General features: G+C 41.3%; 2 protein-coding genes across 2 annotated transcripts in view; one reads left to right on the plus strand and one right to left on the minus strand.

The window, feature by feature from the left end:
- The window catches only part of LOC130560042 (formin), a 52,840-nt gene extending 49,811 nt beyond the window's left edge, over positions 1 to 3,029 (minus strand). Inside the window, exons 1-2 of the mRNA XM_057343487.1 lie at positions 2,966 to 3,029; positions 559 to 2,042 (exon numbers count right to left, since the gene is read on the minus strand). Of these exons, the coding sequence (XP_057199470.1) occupies positions 559 to 1,912 (1,354 nt within the window). The 5' untranslated portion in view covers positions 1,913 to 2,042; positions 2,966 to 3,029. The remainder of the gene's footprint in view (positions 1 to 558; positions 2,043 to 2,965) is intronic.
- A 2,101-nt stretch (positions 3,030 to 5,130) lies between these two features.
- The window catches only part of LOC130560740 (ryanodine receptor 3), a 90,753-nt gene continuing 85,068 nt past the window's right edge, over positions 5,131 to 10,815 (plus strand). The window contains exon 1 of the mRNA XM_057344743.1: positions 5,131 to 5,292. Coding sequence (XP_057200726.1) covers positions 5,245 to 5,292 — 48 coding nt within the window. The 5' untranslated portion in view covers positions 5,131 to 5,244. The remainder of the gene's footprint in view (positions 5,293 to 10,815) is intronic.

Raw genomic sequence — 10,815 nt, forward strand, 5'->3', positions numbered from 1 at the left:
CACACATGCAATCACAGTCACACAAACAACCACAGTCACACACGCAGTCATACACACATACAGACGCGCAATCACAGTCACACACACACAAAATCTCTCACACACACACTGTTTTGGTATTTGCCATAGACACACCACACATGAACAAACACACACACACGCTCATTTACACAACATTTTATAATGGATCCCTGGGTTCTTGGCCTGTTAGTCCTCGAACATTTGAGGCACATGACAATAAAGACCCATTGACTGAACTCAACGATGGATTCAATGTAAGTCCTGAAACCGGTTTTGCTGAAAACTTCTCTCATTAACATAATAAAACATTTCTGTCATATCTGAGCTCAGAGAAAGTAAACGCACCTTTATCTTTAGTTAGTTAGTAGTGCTAATCTTCCAGCAGCACTTGGCGTCATTGAATGATCCTGTAATCATGATGTAATATCACCCTAGCAACCATGATAGCAGCACACACCAACCACTCAAAACCCCTTAGTAACCAATGACATGTTTTTCATGGAGACGCATCTTCATGTAAACCAAGCGGTCACTCACCTGAAACCGTGGCACTGGATGTGCTAGCACCGTTTACATTGACGTCCTGTCGGCAGAAGTTCAGGTCAAGCCTTGTGATCATCCTGCGGTTTCCGTTCCTATCCACGACCTCTGTGGTGGTTTTGGACTGGTCTCTGGAGGAGCGTTGGTTTCCATCGTCCTCCTCTGGTAGCAACACGATACGATGGTTCATCTGAGGACTGGGCAGTTTGGACGATAGCGGTGACAGGACAGGTGACATGCTCCGGAGACCGTTGCTTGGAGGATAAGACACATTGAAAACGCCGGAGAGAGAGGATGATGTGGGACTTTTGGTCCAGGCCCGAAGGTTTGAGGTTCTTGAACGAGCATCGATGGGAGATGATGGCGTTAAGGTCGATGACCTGTTCCTCTCATGTTCCTGAACGAAACTCTCTTTTAAGTCTTTGGAGCGCAATGAAGGTCTGTGTTTGACCTTTAGATTGTCTGTAAACATAAAGTCTCTCCGGTTAACGTCATCATACAGTTGAACTCCCGTCTTACCTCCAACCTCCTGATGCGTACAGCGGTTGTCTTCAGTCTCACGTGCGTGATTTCTCTCCTGTAGGACACTCACGGGTTTCTCGATTGTGTATCCCAGACAGAGCCGATTATCAAACTCAACCAGTTCAGAGCAAATATCCATCTCTGACTCAAAACCTCGAGGTTCCTCCATGAAGTCCCAGCCATCGTGAGCGGCGTGAAAGTGCTCATCCATGGGAAGAAGGGGCTGGCTGGATACACTGACGTAAGAGCCCGATCCTGTAGTGTCCGCCTCACGGACCGAGACGGGCGTTCCGGGCGCTTTTGGATCCTTCGGAACCTCCGAGGTCATATTCTGCATCTTCTTTTTCATTTTGTTCTGCAAGGACTCCTCCGCACTGTCCATCCGTTTGGAGCCCAGCTTCTTTAACTTCCGAACCCTGGAGGCCGCTTTCTTATGCCCTGGGGATAAAGACGGGTGACCGCTGCTGACATCACATCCAAGGTGTTCTCCGTACCCTTCCGGCTTCCCGTCCTGGTTACCCATCCTCAGCCTGTCTGCGCAGCCGGCGCATAAAAACAGAATGTCCGCCAGCAGCTGAACGTGTTCTGCGGCCAGCCAGTGAAGCTGTGCAAGAGCTCCTTTTGTTGCCTCGCAGGACTGCAAGCTCTCCGCAGCTGATTTGTAAGACTGGCCTCTTTGTTTAGTCTCGCCGGTGTCTTCGCCCCTCAGGTCACGCCGAGAGCAGCCACGTGAGGAACCACGAGACCTCCTGGCAGGAGAGTACAGACTGACGAAACACATCTCCTGGATGGGCTCGTACAGACGCAGCACTGTGTGCGTGCCTTCCATTACCAGAGCCGTTTCAATTAATCACACTCTTAAATTAAGTTGGCGGTTGTCTCGAGGGTCTCGTCTCGAGTCGGGGACGGCCCGGAGCGGACCGACAGGGTGGATATTCGTCACCTGGGCGATCGAAGGCCTGTCAAAACAAAAAACGCACATTACATTTGAAAATAGTCTGTATTCTCTTAAAAACCCCAAATAAGCAAGCGAGACAATAATGCATTACAAACAACTTCTACAATCATTTCTTTCGTCATATTTTATGCAGTTGTGCATCGTACGTAGCTGTGTCCGGCCTGCAACTCCGTGCCAGACACACTGTGTGGCCAACGAATAAACTGTGGCCAAAAATATGCATGGATTTATATTGACGTAAGCCAACAGTGTGTCAACACACAATGTCTTTTAGTATTACAGGCTTTCAACTCAATACAAATTACAATATCAATGGAGATATCCTTGAAACAACCCGTAGAGCACACATCAATCTCACCGGCTCAGAATAATTCAGCCATTACAAAGCATTTCAAAAGAGTCCCATCTTTTATAAGCTACAGTGAATGAATATGCACCAACACAAAATCCAACTCATATGTGCAGAACACGCACTGCTGCAGTGAATAATCTGCACTATTTTCGGCATCATTTATTATGTAGAAAGTTATTTTTGCGCTGCAGCCGCATCACCGATGCTGCAAACATGCATACAGCTCACTTTTTAAATGGCATTGCTATATCATTATAAATTACATTATATATTTTATACTATATTTGTAAATGGTTTCCCTGTATATGCTTTTTAATTCCCTGTGTAATTACATACAATTCAATAAAAAAATCTAGAAAACAAACATTGACACAGTCACTTGATTGCTCTGCACTCAGCAATAACTCTAATTCAAAAATCAATAAAATACGATTATAAATATTGCATTTATACGACATCTGCAATAAACCACAGTATTATGTCTCCGACCACATCCGCGTTCACGTTCAGCTGTTATTAAAAATATGTTTAACAGCAATAATCATGTGTTATGAAGTTGAAACGCATCTCACCGTCTGATCTTCATGTCTGATCTGCGTCTGTCCTGCAGCAGCGAAATCGAGTCTCCTGTAGGACGGCGCTCTCGCACTGTGATTGACACACGTGCACACCAATCAGAGACGGTCTCCTCGCTTGTGATTGGTCGGTGGTGGACGGCGCTGCGGACGCTCGTTTAGCTGCAGGATGTCACATTAACTGCAGCCGCAGCAACTTAAAGGCAAAGATAACAGTGATTTAAAAAATATATATAATTAAGTCAAAGTGTTTAAGCTCATTATGACCTTTATTCAAACTGCGTTTAACTGTTCTAATCTATCCACGCCTCATCTATCCACCTTTCTGTCGTCTGTCTCAAGTTTCTTATGATTTAACATTCCTGACTATAGTTTACACGTTTAGTTATTGTTGCGATAAAATATATAAATATTCCTAAGGAATCTATAATATCTGATGTGAAGGAAAATAACTTACAGTGCATGAAGAAGATCCTTTATTCAAGTTTATTGTAGTAACAGTAACTATGTAACCGTATAGGCCACCCTGGCGGAAATGGACGTTAGGAGAACCAGTAAAACATGCTTTTATTTGAATCCTTAGTGTAATCACACATGCATCAAATACATTGACTGTATATAAAAGACTACAGTTAATTCCTGTGACTTTTGCTGGCTTAATTTAATGTGAACCATTTAAATATTTTCAGGCAGTGAGAAGAAGAATTTGTAACGCAGACAGCAACCAGTAACCACTGTGAAGGCCAAAATTACTTAATTAAAAAATATATAGAGACAGGTTTTGTTGCATTTTATGTGAACCTGTTATCGAGAAAATTAAATTACAATTAATTATTACAATTATAATTTAAATGTGTAGGTCATATACATTTCACAAATATGAATAGAAATGTCCAACAGTATTTAAATTTATGAAATATGTCCTTATTACTTTTAGATCTAAAACAATAAAGGTGTTGTTCTGCAGTTACACCACTACGGCGCAGCAGAGGATAACACTCTGTAGTATCCTCTCTTGCAGCCTGATAAAGAACCACTGTGTTGAAATTTTTTCACTCATATGTTTATTTATCATATTTTCATCTTACTGAACGAGCTAAATTAAAGATGTCTGTAACCACTTGCTTTCACTTTGCGCAACAGAGAGGTAAACTACAACAGAACAATAGAAAATATAAATCCCAGTGGCTTCCATTACAAATAGCCTACTATTACAAACCATTATCATACTTTACAGTATAGCAATTAAACCCATTTCTGCGGATTTCTGTGATCGTTTCTATTGTTTCTTTCAGTGGAAATGTCTCAAAAGAACTCTGAGGAGTCTCAAGAGTCTCCATCGTTTTCACAATGACCTTGAAAACACCAGCAGGCAGTGTCCCAGTTTTCCACAGAAAAATTAAACGTCAGCTACCTGGTGGGCGTTACTACGGTTACAGACTGACCAAGACGGACAGGGCAATGAGCCAATCAGCGACGCAGATGTATGACTTCCCTCAAGTGACACTTCACCTGAATTTGGCGTTCGTCCGTCCGTCTTCGTTTGATTCAATGTTCTCTCCGAAATGTAACCCACTGCACTGGTGTCACTGCTAGATAATGTTTCGTCAGAAGAAAAACGGTTAAATAAATAGTTAGTTTATTAAAGTATATTTGATTTTGACTGGCCGATCGGCGAGATTTGCCGCCAGAAGCAGCAGGCGGAAGTAATAAAGTCGTAATACTCGGACAAAGCCGACCACAGCCAATATTTTTACACTTACGCCTTTGACACTTTTAACCAGTTAGACTTATAATGCATTCAAACTATACACATTTTTATCAGTATGCGTGTTGGAATGGAACACATCGCCTTTGTGCTAACGCAATGCTCTACCTATTGAATCATATAGGCCTACATAATATTTTGTCATTACTGTGCGGTCATTACGTCGCTTATGTTTGCATTTGCGATTATTTTGAGAATGCACTGCCACTCTGGTATCCTCAGAGAAATCGCCTCTGCTTCACTTTCTTACAGGTGTGTTCGGCACCGCAATTCAATTCAAACGCGCCGCGTTTACCTGGGCATTAATATTAAAATGCGCCTCTCGTGACGTCAGAGGCTTAAACCCCAATGCGGTCGAACTGGACGCGCGCGCGTGCGCACACACACGCCCGCTCTCCGCTGTTTACGCACACACACGAAGCCCGTTGGAGCATCGGTGCGCGGCGCGTCTCTATGGCTGCTGTGGACTGACGGAGCGCAGCCGGACAGTGAGCGCTCATCAGCGGCCATGGCTGAAGGAGGAGACGCGGAGGATGAGATCCAGTTCTTGCGGACCGTGAGTAGCGCTTTTCTCTTTCGAATTTCTCATGCCCATTTTTTTTCATTGGGCATCAGATGAGCCACTGTGTGTATATCATTCAAACGCGAACGACGCGACGCAACCCCGTTATAACGCTGTCGACACTGCAGGTGCGCGAAATTGGAGTACGGGGACCGATAGTGTTATGTCGCAAAATGATCCGATAGTCTGGGACTGCTTTGCGCATCGTGTCTGATCTAGTTCAACTTCGCACTGACGCGTCTGATTTGGAATCTGTTGTATAGTCAAAATCTTTAGATAATACGAGTTTCATTTCAACGTATTTTAGTAAATTCCTGTTTATCCATGATTTGTATTTGCTGCAGGGCGCATAGAGCATCAGCCAATTGTGCGTAAAATGCAACGAGATCAATTACGATGTTTGTGTGTTGGTTTGTAGAGAAATAAATAAAAGGTATTTTATTTGCCTCCTATATATTGATCACAGTATTGATCTTGCATTTGTTAATTCTGTGTCTAGAGATCCTCTCCATCCCAAGCATTCAAACTATCACTGCAATATTAGTTTGAGATAATATATTAGGTGACAATGCTAAAATGATTGATTTGGTATTATAAAACATGTGATGAAAAACATTGTGTGTTCTCTAGCATGCGTCTAACAGTGATGGTGTTTGTTCATTGATGTGCTTCTATATTAAAGCATTAGACTGGAATTGGTAACAGTCCACATGATAAACATCCAAACATGATATTTTGAACGCACATGTTTATTATTTGTTGAAATAAACAGCCTCCAGTATGACAGGCGGCAGCGATGTCTCACACACATCATTTTAAAATGTAAAAGGTCACAGCAGAGATGAGCATGCTCTGAATTGGTTACTGGGATGTTGTTGACTGGGATGCCATTCCCAGTTTTAAATAGGTTTTCTTTGAGAATGAATATGCAAGTAAAATATTATTAGAATAGAGTGAGGTGGACATAACATGAAGTGTTTTAACATGTGAAAGAAAGATGTGTCTATTTCAAGTTGTACTGTAATGACACACAGAGTCATATAAGAGAGAGTGTGTGTGTGTGTGTGTGTGTGTGTGTGTGTGTGTGTGTGTGTAGCGTTTACTCTGATGCTGCATTTTGTTCTCTGGTGCTTTAGTTCATCAGTGTTTGTCAGGTGTTATAATGTGTGATGGATTCACAGTGTTTCACTGCAGATCACAGCTCTCTCTCTCTTTCTTTCCCCCTCTTTCTCTCTCAGTTGGTGTGTACACATTAAAATCCAAAGGGGTTTATCATATATAACTCTTGACTGTACACAATCGTGTAATTTTTATGCAGGATTTCCACTTTACTGTTTAACAGCATGTGAACTTGAAGATGAAGCATTGATTTGATTTCTTCATCAGTATGTGCAGTTTGATGCGAGTTGTTTGTTAAAGATGATGAGGCACAGATTACACAAACACACACTCCTGTGTATTGTTTCTTTTCTTACAGTCTAAAGGGGCTGAAGGTGCTCTTGCTCATGAATGTTCTGGTGCGGTTGTTTGTCTGTGGATGAGTTCAGAGTGTTTCTGTGACTCAATTCACTCAACAGCTTGTTGCGTTTCTCCACAGGAGTGGCGGCGCACTGCTGTGTGTGTGTGCGCGTGTGTGTGTGTCGTCAGGCTGCAGCAGTAAAGTGTGTATTAGCAGCTATGTTTCACTGCAGGAATATCTAGGGCTGCGCAATATATTGAAATCATCGAAAATATCACAATTAGGCATGGGTCGAATGCCGGTTTCAAGGTATACCTCGGTTTGGGCCGCCGCGGTTTTAAAACCACTAAAAGTTTCTGTTATACTGTTCCAAAGGTATGAGCTGTTTTGTGCAGGAAACCATCAGGTTCTGTGCTATATTTTGTTTATGCTTATTTAGTTGTTTGCTCATCTGCATTTAATTATTGCTGTATATGTATATATGTATGCATGAATGCATGTAAGTTTAATTACTGGAAATGCATGTAAAAGAAGACTAGAAAGGGATGCCATGTTTTCAAAATGTTTGGGAAGCACTGATTTAACCTTACATACTGTTCATGTTTACTATTGTTCCAGATATTTTGTGTTGCTTATAAATCAAATCTATTGTGTTCAATGTTTTTACTCAGACATTTAATAACGCATTTTAAAGCTGCAACCGCAATACCGCGAAACCCTGATAGTTTGGCTTAAGGTTACCATACCGTCAAAATATCATACCGGCCCATGCCTAATCGCAATATTAGGGATGCACTTGTACAGATACCGGTATTCGGCCCTATACTAAGCTCATGTACTCGTACGTTCTGGTAAAAATTCACCGATACCTCATGTGACATAACTGACAGAACTGACTTTAATTTGTTGTGTCATTTTTGTTGAAAGTTTGTAAAAATCACATCCATTTTTTATTTTTTCAGAATGTGTTAAAGGTGAAGTTGTTTGTATTATGATGCTATTCTATTTCTATTAGTCTCATTGTGTTGTGAAACAGTAGAAGCATCAGTACATGCATCGGTATCGGTGAGTACCAGAAAAAAATATCAGTACTCTTACTCGGTCTTTAAAAAATGGTATCGGTGCATCCCTAGGCAATATGCATATTGCAATAGTTTGCAATAACAGAATCATTCTGAAAAATTCTGTATAGGCCACTTTGGATGACGTAAACCAGTGGTTCTCAAACTTTTATTTGTAAGGCCCCCATTGTGTAGAGTGCATCGCTTTGCGGCCCCCCAAATAAAGACTTACAATCTTGACATTTTTAATTAAACCAAAAGCGTATTCAGTTGATGGAATGCTGGAACATCAATTCTTTTGGTTGGTGGTCTTATTTTTCTGATGTTTGCGTTATTACAATTCATGATAAATTTCTATATTTCATCAAATCTGTGGCCCCCCTGGATTCATCAAGGTCTAAGGTCTGGTTTAAGCAGGTCATGTGCTGGTTTAAGCAGGTCACGTGCTGGTTTAAGCAGGTCATGTGCTGGTTTAAGCAGGTCATGTGCTGGTTTAAGATGGTCACGTGCTGGTTTAAGATGGTCACGTGCTGGTTTAAGATGGTCACGTGCTGGTTTAAGCAGGTCATGTGCTGGTTTAAGCAGGTCANCCCCCCCCCCCGTTGAGAACCACTGACGTAAACAACACTGAGCCAACTCTGGTCCAGAAGAACTTCCTGTTTCAGTTTTGTAACACTACACAATGTTTCAACAAAATACAACTAACAGAACATTTTTAACCGGATCAAAATGTTAACCAAATATCTTTGTTTCATTTTACATGTGAGATTTAAATAAAGAAATAAAACTGAAACCGCAAGTGCTTCTGGACCAGTGTTTACATCTTGTGAAGTGCTCTATGGTTAAAGTTTTAGGTTGATGCCAATAGCAGAGATACTGTGTCTGATGTGTGGAAGATGATCAATAATCAGAAATAATGTGAAATATGTATGTTTATATAATTTATTTAGTTTTTAAATATATATTTTACAAACTTGAACCATTATTGTATTGCATGGTATATGCATTTTTCTTTAATATCGTTCAGTCCTATTGGTTATACAGGTATACATTTTTTAATATATTTAATGCAATTTAAATTGATTTTAGTTAAAGAAATATTGTATAGCATATCGAATATTGCATTATTTAGCATGCTATCGCATTTTTCTTCAATATCGCACTAGAAATATCTCGGCATTACCTGTCTGTCCCTCTTTTATATCAGCCCGGACAAACAAACACTGTAATATCACTGTGTTTGTATGTGCATTGATTTCAGATGTGTTTCTGCCTGTTTTGCAGGTGTGTTTAGCTTTAATATCTGATAAACGCTTCATTTGCATAAAAACGGCTTGTGTTCTGTGTGTGGAGAGCTGGTACTCAGCACGCAGAAGGTGAATGTGTTTCCTCTGCTGTACTTTACTGTTGTATTGAGAGATGTCTGTTCTGTTTTAGTTTTAGTTTTACAACCTCTTTAATATCTCGATTGAGATTTAGACAAACAGTCTCATGAGAGGTCTCCCGCTTCTCAGATGTTTCTCTTGATAAAAGACTCCAGTAATCTATCTGTTTCAGCAGAGAGCTCAGTGTTTTAAAACTGTGCTCAACTTCCCTGTAGAAAAAAACAGCATATGCTGGGTTAGGTAGGTTTGTGCTGGTTTAAGCAGGTCATGTGCTGGTTTAAGATGGTCAGGTGCTGGTTTAAGATGGTCACGTGCTGGTTTAAGCAGGTCAAGTGCTGGTTTAAGCAGGTCATGTGCTGGTTTAAGCAGGTCATGTGCTGGTTTAAGATGGTCAGGTGCTGGTTTAAGATGGTCACGTGCTGGTTTAAGATGGTCACGTGCTGGTTTAAGATGGTGTGTGAGACCAGCTAAGGACCACCTGTGAGCACATCACGTTCCTCTCTGTGTCAGGATGTGTGTGTGTGTTGTGCCTAAACAGCATTTAAACCAGAGTCAGTGTTTTGTGTGTCTTGATGTCATTCAGATGATTTTCTTGTGTCTTTACACTTCCATGTATGTGTGTCACACGCACGCGTGCACGCACACACACACACGCACGCACGCACACACACACACAGATCTCAGGTCTCGGTTATAAGTATCTTGGCTCTTTTGGCTCTCTGCCATTGTCATTGACAAGTGCTTGACAGCTTTCTCTTTACTGTGAGTTACAGCGTGCGTGTGTAGACTGCACATCAGACATGGTGAGATTATGTGTTCATGTATGTGAGTGTGTGTAGACTGCACATCAGAAACGCTGAGATTGTGTGTACAGATTTCACATCAGGCACACACTCTAAAAAATGTTGGGTTATTTCAATCCATCGTTGGGTCACACATGTACAAACCCAACCGTTGGGTTAATCTATGCTGGGTTGTTTCAAACCCACTGTTGGGTCAAATGTGAACATTCTTTGGGTTAATTTAACCCAACTGTTGGGTTTGTCCATTTTTGACCCAACGATGAACCTTTTTTGAGTGCACTAGGGGTGGAGCGGTTCACAAAATACATATGGTTTGGTTCGTATGACAGTTCTTTGGTCACAGTTTTCGGTTTGATTTGGTTTGCATAGTCAGGGCTCTAGACTAACTTTTTGCACTGGTTGCACTGGTGCGCCTAAAAGTTAGGTGCACCCAAATTTTTGACAGCATCACATTTAACACCGCAGTTTTACCAGTTCACTTTTTTTTTAAATCGCAGTCCATATAGGCAAAATTGACTTGTAAATGATTAACTAACAATCTGGTCAACATAAAGTTCTTTATTTGAAGCACAATTCTACAAGAAAGGTAACTTGGTAAAGATAAATGGACCAGGGCTTGACATAACCTGGGAGGTTGATGGCTCCATGTCAGAGCATTGCTTATGATTTTTGGACGGATCAGGCCTTAACTTAACATTATTCACAAAAAAGTTGTCAATCGTTCTTTTCATCTTCTCTCATCATCCGCGGCTACATCCACTCTGTTTAACTGACGGGCCTATAGGCTCCTCCCCTCTCTGTTTAACTGA

The sequence above is a fragment of the Triplophysa rosa genome, linkage group LG10, assembly GCF_024868665.1.
Source record: "Triplophysa rosa linkage group LG10, Trosa_1v2, whole genome shotgun sequence".
NCBI lineage: Eukaryota > Metazoa > Chordata > Actinopteri > Cypriniformes > Nemacheilidae > Triplophysa > Triplophysa rosa.